Source organism: Asterias rubens, chromosome 5 (genome assembly GCF_902459465.1).
Source record: "Asterias rubens chromosome 5, eAstRub1.3, whole genome shotgun sequence".
NCBI classification, from domain to species: domain Eukaryota; kingdom Metazoa; phylum Echinodermata; class Asteroidea; order Forcipulatida; family Asteriidae; genus Asterias; species Asterias rubens.
The window spans coordinates 18,102,040-18,118,649 of NC_047066.1; the positions used below are offsets into that span (position 1 = coordinate 18,102,040).

The 16,610-nt window shown below is 40.3% G+C and overlaps 1 protein-coding gene across 1 annotated transcript in view; it reads right to left on the bottom strand.

The window, feature by feature from the left end:
• Window positions 1–423: 423 nt before the first annotated feature.
• LOC117290880 (flocculation protein FLO11-like) overlaps window positions 424–16,610 on the bottom strand; it is a 28,666-nt gene continuing 12,479 nt past the window's right edge. Inside the window, exons 5-9 of the mRNA XM_033772442.1 lie at window positions 15,445–15,676; window positions 11,155–12,201; window positions 10,122–10,881; window positions 9,242–9,393; window positions 424–707 (exon numbers count right to left, since the gene is read on the bottom strand). Coding sequence (XP_033628333.1) covers window positions 498–707; window positions 9,242–9,393; window positions 10,122–10,881; window positions 11,155–12,201; window positions 15,445–15,676 — 2,401 coding nt within the window. The 3' untranslated portion in view covers window positions 424–497. The remainder of the gene's footprint in view (window positions 708–9,241; window positions 9,394–10,121; window positions 10,882–11,154; window positions 12,202–15,444; window positions 15,677–16,610) is intronic.

The window sequence follows — 16,610 nt, forward strand, 5'->3', positions numbered from 1 at the left end:
ATTTTCACATTTTGTTAGTGTTTCTATGGACGATTGGTTTAGGTATTGAGTTTTCAGATTGAAAGTAAAACAGATAGATTTTTAGTCTGGGTTCGATTTCACAAAGAGCAAAGATTGAACTGTGAATCAATCTTAACTGCTAAACAAAGTGTGATGTCACAATACAAATCATTACTGACAACTCAAGATGAATCTTAGTGCTTTGTGAAATCGAGACCTGGGCCCAATTTCATAGCGCTGCTTAACGGTAAGCAAATTTTCGTGCTTACTGTAGCAGAAAAAATTGCTAAGGTGCAAGCGCATTTCACAGGTAAGCAGGAAAAAAAGGCGGCCATATTGCGCGTTCACCGTGGATTTGCATTGTGACGTCACTGGAAGGTTAGCATGCCTTTTTGCATGTTTACGGTTCGCAGCGCTATGGAATGGAAATCGCACAGTAAGCACAAAATTGGCCGCTAAGCAGCGCTATGAAATTTGGCCTTGGTCTTACTTTGCCTTTACTTGTGCTTGAGGATAAATGGTTCTGTTAAATAGACTGGCTCCCTCTCTGGTGAGTACATAATAACATGGTGGTGATAGAATTCCAGTATGTCCTCTACCATGTTGAAGTCATGGTGAGCGATGTGGAACTTGTTGTTGGGTGTAGTCTGGATCACATAGTGGTGGACTTTCTGGCCATAGAGAACAGACAACATCAAGTCTCCGGTCTGTTAAGGAATTAAGAAAAAAATGAATAATTATGTCACTTTGTGTTGGATTAACTCCTTCAGCATTAACTTTTAACTTGTATTCATAAAAACCTCAGACAGTTTCGCTTTTCCTATTGGTGGAGAGCGCGTCACGTGGGTGTGTATAAACCTTTGTTTATGACCAGTAAAAAGTATTGAAACATGGGCGTGACACGCGAGCTTGCACCTGTTCTTATAAGACATTGGTCGAGAGCAACGGCTAAAACAGTTATGCCACATCACACGATTCGCGCGACGCGCACAGCATTCCCTTAAGGAGTTGTTTACCTGAGGGCGGCGGAGGGCTTTACCATTTTGTAGCTGGAGGGGTGTTGTGTTGCAAGAAATCATTGACAAATTATAATTTTTGCATTTATTTTACTTTTTGACCAAGAAGTGTTGATGTTTTTGACCGAAACGGTATTTATGAATGGGAATCAAAGTGTGTTGAATTGGTTTTCAACTAGAGGTTTAAACCTGCCGAGGCCTGGTTCTTTATAATTTACCTCGACACACATTGATTCCCTTATTTCTTCACTTTTGTTGTAAAGCCAGTGATTCTCAGAAAAGCAAACTTTGTCACCTCAAGAAGTTAATGGAGAGAAGACAAGGAAGGAAGTTTCAGTTTTAAATGTGGGAGGAACACCCCAGAGATTTATTCCATGGAAAACCCACACAATCAGATAGGGACTGAAAACCCAATTCACAGTGTGCCCTAGGTGGGATTTGAACTGGGGTCCTAGGATGGGAGGCGAGGAAAGTTACCTGTAGCCTACCAGACATTTTAACAGTGTTTTCTAATAGACAATTCCTCTAAGCTCTACCCTTCAATGCATTCCAATCACAACCAACCAACAAATGGCAAAAAGGCCGGCTATCTGACACCTTAAAATTCCATTCATAAATACCCCAGACAGTTTCTATTGGTGGAGAGCGCGTCACGTGGGGGTGTTTAAACGGTTGATAATGACCCATGTTTATAACCGGCTGGCTTCCGCGTGTCAGGCGCGCAAGATTATCACGCGGAACGCAATTCATAGCTATAGTAACAGCGCGTAATCTACTTCTAAGTGCGCGCGCGTAATCTATGTCTAAGCGCGCGCGCATACACACAACCCACGCGCAACAGACTATTCACAAAGTTTTTGAAAAAAATATTTCAAACCTCGAATTTTCAACTGTCAAAGTGTCTGTAACTGTATTTTTTAACGTTTTTTTAACATAAGGGCAATTATGAATGGGAACAAAAGAGTAGTGACTCGTTCTTAAACGTCTGTTTAAAACCTTGCAGGGTCGTTGCCGTGCGCTAAAGGCCCTCGCCTTCGACCCTGCCGACTTTAAACGGCCGTGTAAGAACTCGTCGCTACCCTTTTATTCCCTTATTACAAAATGTAAACAAGTTTCTGCTATTAAGATTGCTGTGTCATGGCTTTTGTGTGTAGTGTGGGGGCATGAGCAAGACACAAGTGTCAAACTCCCTTTACAAAAGTGGGCGTCAATAAGAAACCAATGGTGTAGTGGGTGGAGCGTCACACAATGATTGGTTAAACATAAAGTGATATGCAGGCCTTTTTATGTGGTGCGTTATGACCAAGAAAATTAGTGCATCAGATTGAAGTTTTGTTGGTTAAGTCATTTGGGTGTTGGTTCGAATTCCAGTCGTGACACTTGTGTCCTTGAGCAAGACACTTATATGTAACTATAATTGCTTCTCTTCACCCAGGTGTAAATGGGTACATGTGAGGGGCAGATCTGGTTCTTGTGATTGATTTAGCTAGGTGCGTTTCATATTGGCAGCACAGGCTGTATACTTTCAAGGGAGCTGAGAATGGTTTAAATGAACACGTTGCCTTGGATCGGTCGAGTTGGTCTCGGAAAAGCATTTGTAACCGTTTTGTTATAAAATGCATATAGGTAGAAAGATGTTGTAAGAGTAGAATACAATGATCCACACAAACATGCCTGGAAATTGCACGGTTTTCCTTTTACCTCGTCGACTAACACAGTCGGCCATTTATGGGAGTCAAATTTTTAACTCCCATAAATGGCCGAACGTGTTAGTTCGCAAAGTAAAAGGAAAACCGTGCAGTTTCGAGGCACATTTGTGTGGATCACTGTATTCTACTTTTACAACATCTTTCTAACCATAATATGCATTTCATAACAAACGGTTACAAACGCTTTTTATTGACCAACTCGTCCGATCCAAGGCAATGTGTTCCTTTAAGGAAATAAATGACAATGCCCAGTGACCAGGGATAATAATGTGAGTTTCACCATGGATGTAAGCACTTTACGAGAAGCAACTGTTATTATTAATCTTTTATTATTTTCAAAAAACAGAGCTTTTGCTTTTGACTCTGGTCTAAAGTTCAGTTCTTAAAGTGAACACTTTCATACTGCCTGATGAAGCTTATGCCGGACCTTAAGCTAAAGCTGTTGTTTTTTAAAAGTGCAACAGTTTATTTCCAGAAAATACAAGACTTTCCCACACTGCTATGATTAGGGATACCACATGTGTACACATGTGTATCATTTTGGACATGCTCATGTAATAAATTTCTTTAGGTACTGCCAGTCACCATCCAAATGCAAAGACTACGTCTTCCTAAACCATATAATTGAAACCTATTATACTTGTTTCTATTTTTAGTCAGGTCTGATATATACAGCATAATCGTCGTTTCCTCAAGTGATCCTTAAACAATCTGCTCAATGTTGTTACAATGCTTATTATAAGACGCTAACTCTTAAAGAGCTGTAAATAACTCTAACCCTATAGCCAGCAGGCTGGCCAGCATTTGACCCCCGCACTGCCAAGTTAAACCTCCAAATCCCCCCATACATTAGATCACAACCAATCCTATTGAAGGAGGGCTTAACTTGCATAATATTATCACAACAGCAACCCATTCACAAGGAGTAACTTGCACAAGTTAATTGACCGCCTTGAATTCAAATGACTCATTAAAAGCATGATAATGAACCGCTTTACTTATTTTCATTCTACCTTCTTATACACTGAAGTACCCCTGTGCCAGCCGCCATTTCCTTAGAGCGTAGCTCACCCATATTGTTGCAAACCACATGACTTTTCGAGTCATTCACAGAGAATTTTGTCGATGATTTGCAAAAATTACATCATGGTGCCAGTGCATTGTACCAGAGTTCACCTTTGCACTTAAATCCAGCACAAGCTTACCTTGAAATTACATTATCAATCCACCAATCAGGGCTTGCATTGTCTTGCATAACCATTTATTATAATAAGGACCTTGTTCCAGCTTGGATTTAACAAATGTCTTGAAATCACATGACTCATCAGGGCCAATCACAATGGAGGGATGACACACAGGGCTCAACCCAAAGGCTCACAATGACGGATCAGATTTCCGTGCGATTGTTTTAGGTGGGAAGGAGGGTTGGATGGCTATGACAACAAGGTCTGGTTGGATGAGGTAACCCTCATCTCGGGTTGATTATCAAGAACTTTCTGAGAAATCAGGGGTCCACGAAATGCTAGGAGTAACCCGTCCTAACTTAGGATGGGTTTGTTGCGTCCTAACGTCTATGGATACAAATACTAACTTGTCCTAAGTCCTAAGATTAATTCTAAGTTAGGAAGAGTTTGGTGAAATCGACAGCAGGGGTAGATTTCACAAAGACTAGTCTTATCTCTAGTTAGGACGAGTTACTCGTCCTATTTTAGGACTCGTTACTCGTCCTATTTTAGGACTCGCCTTAAGATTTTGATTTCTCCTAGGACTATTCCTGACTAGTCCTTACTCCTTGTGAAATCGACCCAAGGTCCCATGACTTTTACAAACATTCCTTGATTATCCTCTTTGAATCTTTTAAATAAAACTGCTGAAAGTATTGTAAATTTGTTGGGAAAGCAAGCATGAAAAAATTTCTGCCAGAAGAGAGTGATGCTATGCATTTGTCTAAGGTCTAAGGGAATTTCAACGCAGACAACAATATTATTGACATGTATATCAATCTAAGGCTAATATATGGCCTTGACATTGAAGTTTGAATCATTATGAGCACAATGAAATTGCTTTTGTTAGTCACTTTTGTTTGAGTCAGCAAGAGGAATTTCAATGCTCTAAAGACTGTTAGTAAAAGTGCACTGCTAGTAAAAAAGTGCACAGCCACAATCATGGGTCCACTTTTTGTTGCAAATACACCATTGTTTACTGATATGGTCTTAAAGGCAGTGGACACTATTGGCAACTGTCAAAGACTAGCCTTCACAGTTGGTGTATCTCAACATATGCATAAAATAACAAACCTGTGAAAATTTGAGCTCACTTGGTCACTGAAGTTGCGAGATAATAATGAAAGAAAAATCACACGAAGTTGTGTGCTTTCAGATGGTTGATTTCGAGACCTCAATTTCTAAATCCGAGGTCTCGAAATCAAATTCGTGGAAAATTACTTCTTTCTCGAAAACTATGGCCCGGTTAATAAAATTGACACAAACAAATGTGCACTTGCCTCAATTGTGCACTTGCCTCAATTGTTCCCTTTGAAGAACCAAGCATGTTTACATGCTTGGTTCTTCACCTCTACTGAATCACAAACTTTAAATGCAGAACTTTCCTGATGCTTGAACTTTACTAGTTCAGCCCTGTGCTTCATTTCCCAATTGGATAGAGGCCAAGTACTGTAGTATGACTGGTCATCATCATACCCCCATCCCTCAGGGGGGAGATGATGTCATTTTGACCCTGCCTCTCCCCTCTCATGCCCACTCCCCAATTGTTTACAGGTTGATCATCATTTGTACCAGTCATGTAAAATAACCAAGTGATGGAGTGTTCTTCTCACTCCCTTACATGACTTGCATCTGATCCATTAATCCAACCATTGTAGGTCCATTAAAAACAGATCAGTTAGGAATGTCAAGCACTGGCGATCAGTTTGAGTCTCTAAATTGCCTGCTTGATGAACCATGGCAGTGTAGTCTAGTGGATTGGACTTGATTAATGGGATCATGCAGTTAAGTAGAAGCACTTTGTCACAAGAGGCAACTTTTCCAGGTAACTTGGAGCTACCTCCATGCTTGGAGGCAACTAACTGCAGTGCATGCTACCATGCAAAACACTCATGTTACAGGACCACTTTGGTAGCACTTTGGTAATTTTTTCAAACAATGTCTTACGATCCCCAATACAAATATTTGAACATTCAAATGTGAACGCCTTTATTCTTGGAGATTTCCTGGGACTGGTTGCCTGTGGAAATTGTCCTGTGACATGGTCTTAATGGATTGGACTTAATCATCTGGACATGCTGGATGCAGGTATATCTTACCAATGTGTCCCTGTCATGACACAAACCTTTTATATAACTAAAATAGGTGACCTATGCAGCAGAACCATAATGTATTCATTTCATTGGTAGGCCACTTTAATATAAACCACATCCACTGAAAGACTTGATCATGAATGTTCACAATTTTTCTTAAAAGGTGTTGAAAATTGCTCATGTTAGCATGTTTCATCTTTGGGCATGTAATTAGGGACTTGTATTTATGCCAAGGATAAACCATTTACAAAGACTCTGACTTTTGTTTTAAAGAAAGCCATGTCTTATTTTTGAGACAATATTTCCCACAGTTGTTACTAACTTTACAAAACTTCTTAAGTCAGCTTTAAAAACCTACATTTTAAGAAATGCTTGGTTTCTCTTTAGAACTTCTTCTTTCGAGGTTCTTTTAAAACTGTTGTAAAATTTGTCCCAACTATGTACTTATTTTAAGTAGAGCTTGCCCCTCACATCAACCACACCCCCTGGCAGGGTGTGGGCCAGTCCAGTCCAGTGGAGGCAAGTTTAAATATCCATGTGCAGGCAATGTGTTTGGTGTTGTGCTTGATGATACTTTATGGAGGGTTGTGATGGTTTTTGCATGAGCCTAATCCAATAAGACCTTGTTGCTAAATGACTTTTGTTTTTCATTTTTACCACAAGTCCTTTTGGTTGGTCAGCTGTTTGTAACAGTTATTTCTATTTTCACGTTTCAATGGCTAATTCATGTTTATAAACACAAATTTGTAGAATTTAAGAGATTTCTGTGATTTCAGTGTCAACAAAAGTTGCTTCCGTTCATCTTATTAAATCTTGCATGTCAGCAAAAAGCTTCACCGTGATTTGCCAAATCTTTGTCCATCATCAAAGGTTACAAGCCTTTTTCTAAACCCAATAGACACACTTGGTTGAAGGTAGAGTCAGATGAGACTGTTGATATTTACTTGGGATAAGTCAACAGCCCCTGTATGCAGCTGCTAGGATAGACTAAACCTCTGCATGTTGATTCAATCAACACTGAGATCAAGAAGCATCTTATGACAGGTGTCTGTCTTATCATGTAGGATCAGATCTTGGTTTGATCAAGGCTTACATGACCTGGGGCTCAATGTGTCATACTCAGGTCTGTGTCATTTGCAAAGACAGAACTTTTTTCTTTTTGCCTTGAAACAAAAAGAGGTACAAATTCCACCTCCCCGGTACGTATGTGTATCTCAAGAGGAAAATGGAGGCCCATTGCCAGGCATGTATCTGTAACTTCATCACCAAAAAAAGAGGAAATTACAAACTCCAATGATTTTGTACAGTATTTGTCAAATTTGAATGGTAAAACTGAGATTAAAAAAAAAAAAAATTTGCTGATCTGAGGAAAAGTTGCATGCCTGCATTGCACTTTTTCTCATCATTGTTCACCTCATCACAAAGTTTGTAATAACTTATAGCTGATGCTAACAAGTTTGTATTTTTTTCCCTTGTGGTTGATATTTAAAGTTTGTATTTTAGACACTTAAGTTTAACCTTTACACAATGTGTATCACTACTTTTGAATGAGGATTTAACTACAATTAGATTGAGCTTAGTTGTTATCCTCCCATCTGGCGCAATCAAAAACAGTAATTTGAAGTCGACTGATGCCTGCAGTTGATTTCACAAATCACTTAGACTCATCCTAACATAAGTTGTCAATACTGCTTAAAATGATTTGTATTATGACATCACACTTTGATTGGCAGTTAAGATTGATACAGCTTAAGAGCGGTCTTAATTGCTCTATGTGAAATTGAACCGGTTATCATATAATAACAGGGCAGTAGAATGACAAGAATCTGTGTGCAGTATTTGCATTCTGAGGCTTACATATTCAGAGCAACCTTTCTTCTGCTGTTATTTCTGGCATAAGTCAGCCGTATACGGAGAAACCTAGTCCATCATATTGGACCGGAATAAAATTTGTTTATTGAACTAATTTCTTGTTATGTTGTTGGTCTTTAATATGCACATACAGACGGCATACGACTGAACATGCATTTGTATGGAAGTATCTTGCTTAATACATGGCGACCAGCCTGGCCAGGATTTCAACTCACATTATGTATACAACAGAACTCTAGTATAGGCCTATTCCATAAGACTGTCTGTGCCACGTTATCAGCGCCATGTACATTGTAAGCCACCATCATCCTGATCACCTCTGCCCCAGAGTATTATTGGTTGAAACTCCAAGGCAAGAAGGTAGACACTGTACAAGTCCCTCTTCCTGTATATACCCTGGAAACACTACAGTCACTGACTGACACACAAACAGTAGACCTGAAACCTCTACTTTGGCAATGCCTCCCTATTGGGATAAGCTCCCCTGAGTTGGGGTCATTCTGAGGTTATCATGCTAAGAGCAGGTCTACAGAGACAACTGAAACTTGAGTTGTCCTCATTTTCACAAAAGTTGTTGAAAGTTTTGAATCAGTAATGTCAGAAAAATAGTGAATGCTGTTCCACACCTTGTGGTAAACCACACACAGGGTGAGTCAAAATGAAGTTGACCGAGATTCATGATTTAAAAACGATACAACAGCTGACACTCATAACCCTGGTGAAGCACATACTAACAAGCATTCTTTCATGCTCATCTAAAACAAAAAAGAATGAAACAAATTGATAATTTCTAAGAGAAATTATGCCTGTTTTACTGAAAGCACTCAGTAGTTGATCATGTTAATGCTTGACTGAAGGGTTGGCGTTAATTTTTAGTACACAGCTAAAATGCTTACTTTACATTTGTTTTTCAAGTATTTCAAGGACAGCTTGCAAAATGAGTACCTTTATTAAAATAGACACAACTCCTCTTATGAATGATCAATTTCTTGAATTCTTTTTTTCTAATAAGCAGGACAGAGTACTTGTTAAAAATATGCTTTACTGTTCTTGTTGATGCACCCTGTACTAACAGACCAACAACCTCATCATATACATGTAACTACTTTGTTAATGGGTTCAAACTGCCTCTAGCTACTGGGCAATCTTGGTAGTCTAAATGGTAAGACACTGCTCTAGAATTGCAAGGGTCCTGGTTTCGAATCCCACCCGAGTAATATGCCTGTGATGTTTTTTTCACAGGACTTGGGGAAAGTACCGAGTATACAGTGCTAACACACACCAGTGTATGGGTAAAAACCAAAATAAATATACATTGTTATGCTTACCCTATGAGAGCTGTCTCTGACGAGGTACTGACATGACTGGCCCTGGGATAGCATGAGGTATTCACACTCCTGGCGTAACATACGTCCATAGTACCACGGCTGGTTCCCTGCACACACAAATTGTAGCTTGGTAAACCCTTCTCTATCTATTTCTGTAATTAATTGGTCATACAGTTTATCTGTGTCACTTACATCAAATTCTCAAGCAGAAAGATGAGACAAGCTTTATAAGACCTTTATGGGAATCTCTTAAGGCTAGGTCTATTAGCCATGATAACTCTTGGGTAAATTTGTCTGTACACCCAAACCAAACAGTGGGCTCATCATAGTGTCCACCATTTTTCAAAAAGGCCAACTGCTTTGCTGTAAATTAGTATTAATTTGTAAGTGCACACAGGGTAGAACATATGTATCAAATGTTCAGTCATAAGAAGTAATTAAAGACACTGGACACTATTGGTAATTGTCAAAGACTAGTCTTCGCAGGTGGTGTATCTCAACATATGCATACAATAACAAACCTGTGAAAATTTGAGCTCAATCGGTCGTCGAAGTTGCGAGATATTAATGAAAGAAAAAAACACCCTTGTCGCACGAAGTTGTGTGCTTTCAGATGCTTGATTTTGAGACCTCAAATTCTAAATCTGAGGTCTCAAAATCAAATTCGTGGAAAATTACCTCCGTCTTGAAAACTACGTCACTTCAGAGGGAGCTGTTTCTCACAATGTTTTATACTATCAACCTCTCCCCATTACTCGTAATCAAGAAAGGTTTTATGATAATAATTATTTTGAGAAAATACGAATAGTGTCCAATTTTAACAAACAAATGTACTGAACTCCACAAACAACCTGTGGACAAGGTTTGGAAAAGCTCTTACCATAACTAGGTCTCTCTGGTTTGGACTTGTTTGAATGAGCTGAACTGTGGCTGGCATTGTCACCTCTGTGTCTCTTTCCATGACCTCTCTTTTCTCGGTCACCCTTCTCACCATGTCGACCTTTTCTCTCCCCATGCCCCTTCCTGTCTTCACGTGACTTCTTGTCACCATGAGACTTGTGATGCTTCTTCTCTCGCCGCTCGCTATCTTTCAGCAGGTGGCTGATGGACTTACTGATGCTGGATGATTTCTCAACTTGTTGTAAATCAGAGACTTTGCACCCACCGGAGCTACCCGTACTACCGTGTGAATCTCGTCGAGGGAAGCAACCATGACTTGGAATCTCAGGCTTGGAGGTGACTGGGACCTCAGGGGCAATGCCATGAGATGCTTTCATTGGTGTCTGGCCATGGTTGCTGGAGGGAGCTGCATTCATCCCGTTCTTACAGGGGATTGCATAGAGGGAGTTTGATCCACCACTCTGAACAGTGTTCTGTTTGGTTTTGTTTGGACAGCTGGGTAGCACAGGAACTGAGGTGGTGTTGATATGACTGAAGATGGCTGCTGTGCTGCCGTAACTGCCTTGTCTTGTATGGCCATGCTGCTTGCCCTGCTGGTGCTGGCTGCTACTTTTGTGTTTGATATCTTGGTCGGAAGTTAAGTTGCCGCTGCTGCTGTGATGTCTAGGCGCTGGAATGGGACGGTTGGAATGAATCTCCAGGCTATCTCTTGGAGAATCACTGGTGTTGGAACAATGATCCTTAATAAAACAAAATATTTATTTTAATAAAAAGAACTTATTTCCAATAGAATATTAATCAACAAAGAGTTCAAATTTGCAGTTTGACTGTTACCAGTGGTATCACATGAGCTCCAAATTTATTACAACAAGAACAAAAAAGCAAAAGTATCACTCTTTGGCTCAAAGAAATTGTACAATAATTTTTACTCATGATATGCTTAATACTTTTCATAGTCAGTACATGTGCATAGTTGCATGCTATTTCACTACATCGAGTTATATTTTACTCACAAGGCTCATGGTTCGATCGTCTAAGAAAACATTTTCATAACGATGTGAATCCGGCTTTTGTTTACCAAAGGCAACGTTCATATAGGTATCATCAGTCTGCTGGGATGCTGTGGGATCCGTTGAGGCCGTGGTCTGGCCAGAAGGAGGTGAAGGCATCGGCCGCTGAGCCAAGTACACAGAGTCAGTGATACTCTCCATGGAGGACTCACGGCTCTGACCGAAACGTGGAGCAGGAATCGGCTTCCGTGTGGACTGGTTGTCGACATATCTATACTCTCCTGATGCCGTCTTCTGGCCATCCATTTGTCCACGATCTCTACTGGACTTGATCATTGGAAGAACAGGAACAAACCTTGTCCCAGCTGATGAAGCATCAGAGAACTGACTGGGGACACTTTCTTGTGGGGAAGATTCTCCAGAGGAAGAGTGAGGGATATAACCCTCAGGTTCACCTGAGATGCGCCCGGTGAGTTTGCGACGGGCAAATGCTTTCTCCAGCTCAGTCCTGTGTCGTTTCATAACTGGGGAGCTCGTAAGGGGTGATTCTGGGGACAAGGGTGGAGTGTCGCCAGTTCCTGGTGATGCAGGAGGTTGATCCTGCTGCTGCTGGGTTGTCATCTTGAGTATTCCAATTGGTTCATTCACAATCTCATATCCTTCACCTGAGGAGGACTTTCGCCTTACTTTCATTCGCATTGCCTGCATGGCTTGAGTTAGTTTATATGATGGTGTTGATGGTGTTGAGTTAGACAGCATGTCAGCGTCATGGGTGTGTGGCTTTTGCGTTTCAGGCTTCTTCCCTGAAGACACTTGTTGGTCCTCTCCAAAGTCTTGTTCCAAGGCCTCTGGGTCCCATAGCTTTTCCCTTGGAGGTAGTGTCCTGGTCTTTGAAACAGGTGAAACTTTTGGCTTATCCTGCTGGGTTTTGGTAGTATCGTCAATCTCGGCTTCCTTTGGAAACTTCCTGGAACTAGTCGGAGTGGAAAGAGCTCTTCGACGAGGAGGAGATCCAGGTAGTGTTGTGGGAGTTTCAAGCTGTTGCTGCTGCTGTGAAATACAGAAAAATGGAAAATCTTGCACTGACTGGGAAATAATGAGAAAATATTTCTTCATTTTTTTTTTTTTTTTTAAGAATTTGAAACAGTCATAGAGCTTATTGCTTAAATTTGATAGGCCAATCCTGCAGTTCAAACAATACAGTACATACAATTAGCTCAACTTTTTTTCTCAGTAGAATGTGGAACATTAACGGAGCTCATTGCTTGAAATTGATAGCTCCATTATACAGAACACTAATCTAGTCTATAGCTAAGAAAGTACACACTTTACTGCAAATATACATAGGTTCTGCCAAAACATTTCTCAATTCTTACATAATGTTCATATACTAAGTATCAGGGCCCAATTTCATAAAGCCTGTAAGCACAAAAATTTGCTTACCATGAAATTTATTCCTTGATAAAAACAGGATTACCAACCAAATTGGTTCCATTTGTTGCATATTGCTTGATACTGGTATTCAGTTGTTGTTTGCTTATCCTGAAAATCACATGAAAATTTGGTTGATAAACCTGTTTTTATTCAGGAAGAAATTTCATGCTAAGCAAATTTTGTGTGCTTACAGGCTGTATGAAATTGGGCTTAGGTTATATCTTGTCTCTCCTTTGACAAGTCCATGTTTAACCTGATCTTTAAATGATCTAGTGACAAGACCACAAAAGGTACAGTTCACACAAAGTGGAGTGCACATTTTATAGTTGTAAATGAACCCTGTACTGTTTTGTAACACTTCACAGAGCTTTATCATCATCATTGGCAAAATACCAAGACACAACCTCCAGATCTCAGATCATGATGCTGCATTTCTTAGCATGGCCTCCTGCCAAAATGCACTGTGGCTATTTTGAAACCTTGCTGTTTTATTTTAGAAAGGGGGGAGGTTTCTCAGTGAAAACCGCAGGATTCTTTCGTTTTAGAAACGGCAGACTAAGAAGCAGCATCTAGACAAGGTTCTTGATTATATAAGTCACTTTGGAATTCTTTGGCGGTTATTAATTAGGTTAAAGTCAGGTGACAGGGTTGATGAACTTTAAAACAGGTGGATGGGCTTATCATTTATGTAACACTTGAATAGATCAAGAGCTGCATAGTTTAGTTAGCAGTATTCTTTAGGTAGCGCAACTGCCATTCTGACTGTTTTTTATTGCCAGTTTATAGCACATGGACACATTGGTAACTTTCAAATGCACTTTTTGTGATCCAAAATATACATGAAATAACAGCCTAGTGAAAGGTTAAGCTCAAACGGTCTTGAATGTCAAGAAAAAAAAAAAAAAAAACTTTTATAAGTTTTTAATGCTTTAAAACATTTGGTTTTGAACTTGCAAACAAAACCTGAGATAAAACTAATTGTTTTACTCATTTATATTAACTATGGCATTTCAAGCAAAACCATTTTCATAGGAAGTTTTCTACCATGATCATGTAAGCACAAATCTTTGAACATTTATATTCTCAACGTTGTAAAATTTTGCTCACACCCCATTAAAGGGAAAAAGGCTACATTGATGCAACTGCACAAAAACAAAAAAAATTAAGAAAACAAAAGTTATTTTTTAACTAAAAAATCCAATCATACTTGGAAAATGTTTAGTATAAAGCCCTTTTCATGGAAAATAACCATACAAACTGATGGGTCTGAGTAAGTATCAGTCTGAACGAATTGTTTCTACTTTTCCTTGTGGACAAAGAACAATGGTACACCATCCTAATTTACTGTGGATTAGCGTAACGTGTAGTGGTCGAGCGGTTTAGTGCATTAAACTCAAGTACTGATTGCTGAGTCATCAGGGCGTGGGTTCCAATCCCGGCCATTACACTTGTGTCCTTGAGCAAGACACTTTAATATAATTGCTTCTCATCACCCAGGGGTAAATGGGTACCTGTGAGGGCAGAGATGGTTCATGTGATTAATTTAGCTTACTGCGCTCCTTACTCCCCAGTGAGCTGAGATGGTGTAAGGAATTATGATATATGGCTCGCCCTGTGACCAGCGGTAATAAAGTTTGAAGTGCAATGATCTTTGGAAATGCGCCATAAAGAGTCAATATTATTTTTCTCAATAGAAAGTTTCCAGGCAGTGTTTTGAATGACACTGCAGCCCGCATTGTGACACTGTCTAGCAAATCCTGTTCTATCACCCCCAATTCCGAAACAACTTCACCAGCTCCCTATCTCTTAACGAATCATCTTCAAGCTGATGCTCATTGTCCACAAAGCACTTAACGGCAAGGCTCCCCACCACTTTATCTCCGAACTACTTCAAGTGTAACTCCATCAAGGAATCTTTGATCAAGTTCCATAATTCTCCTGTTGAATTACCAGGCTTCCATCTTTCATTATTATACTCATTGTTATTTGTTTCAACTGTTTTCTTAATAGTCATTGTCGACATGAAAAATAAATGTCCATTGAGTTGAACCCAAGTCTCAACACTCCTATGGGGTGACAGGTCTTTTTCTTCGGCTTTGCCATGTCTCTGGAACTCTCTACCACTTAATCGTAGATCTTGTACCACAAAGTTCAAACCTCTTCTCAAAGCTTATCTTATGTAACAGGTTTTCAAGGACTAATTTTGCTGTGTCTGTTTTCTTTTGTTCTGTTTTTAAGTTTCACTGGGCTTTGAACACCCAGTAGGGTGGATGTGTACGCATTACAAGTCTTTATTCCTGTTACTGCGCATTGATACGTTTATTGTGAAATGCGCTTTATAAAAATTTGATATTATTATTATTATTATTGGACATGGGACTGGAATCAGCAGATTTCAAGTCAGCAATGGGGGACAGAAAGGCATGGGGAACCATTGTGATTCGAGGACATCACACGACTTCAGCAAAATTATTGTTATTATAGTGGGGTGTCGTGAACGAGCGGATAAGAGCACCGAATTCATGCTCTGGTGATTCTGTTCAGCAAAGTGTGGGTTCGAATCCCGGTCATGACACTTGTGTCCCTGAGCAAGACACATTACTATAATTGCTTCTCTCCACCCAGGGGTAAATGGGTACCTGTGAGGGCAGAGATGGTTCTTGTGATCGATTTAGCCGAGTAGCGCATTTGTTGCACAAGGCTGTATACTCCCCAGGGAGCTGAGATGGTTTAAGGAATGATTTAAGGCCCAGTGACCAGGGGTAATATGTTGGAGCGCCATGAGTGTCACTGCGTGACGGACCTGAGCGCGATATAAGAAGCCATTATTATTATTATTATTATTATTATTATTACTACCTGTTGTGCTTCCGTGATACGACTCCCTTTCCTCTCAAGCTTAGAATGGTTTCCATTCCCATTGCTTGTCCGACCCCCAACCACGATCCCAGCAACAGAATTACTGACCCTGGTGGGTAGATGGTTAGCTCCTTTTCCTGAGGTGGTACCTTTGTGGGACAGCAGGCTCTGCTGGTGAGGGGGAATCAGGGGCACAGTCTTGATGCCATCACATTTATTGTGCTCATTTTTGCTGGAAGTTTAAAATGGAAAATTAATTTGTAATATGTTTTGGTTTGTGTACATGTATCTACTTGCTAGGTATGTCATTTTGAGAACTTATCTTGCTTTATATTCTACTACCACCGAGTAGACTTCTAAGCTCTGAAAAGAACTGTCCTGCTTTTTGTACTACCTGGGCAGAAGGTAGAAAATCGGCTGGTACTACTACTTCTACGGTTCAAATCTGAGAATTCTCCTGAATCCTGAAAAAAAATCTACTCTGGTGTTTCTGTTCAGCAGAGTGTGGGTTCGAATCCCGGTCGTGACACTTGTGTCCTTGAGCAAGACAATTAACCATAAGCTTCTCTCCACCCAGGGGTAAATGGGTACCTGTGAGGGCTGAGTTGGTATTTGTGATTGACTAGCTTAGTGCGGTACATATTTGGCGGCACAGGCTGTATACTCCCCAGGGAGCTGAGATGGTTTAAGGAATGATTTAAGGCCCAGTGACCAGGGGTAATAATGTTGAAGCGCCATGAGCGTCACTGCGTGACGGACCTGACCGCTATATAAGAAGCCACTATTGTTATTTGATTATTATCTCCATGTTATTTTGAATAATGACCTGTCTTGTTATAAGTCTTTAAAGAAACTCATTCTACTTTAATAAACTACTTCTACTGGTGGGTGTCGTGGCCGAGCGGTTAAGAGCACCGAATTCAAACTCTGGTGTTTCTGATTAGCAAAGTGTGGGTTTGAATCCCCAGCCATGACACTTGTGTCCTTAAGTAAGACACTTCACCATTGCTTCGTCCATCGGGTGGGACGTAAAGCCATTGGTCCCATGTGTTGTGAATGCATGTAAAAGAACCCAGTGCACTTATCGAAAAGAGAAGGGGTTCGCCCCGGTGTTCCTGGCTGTGGCTGCTAATTGCGCCGTAGCACCTTGTAAACCCTTATAAGGT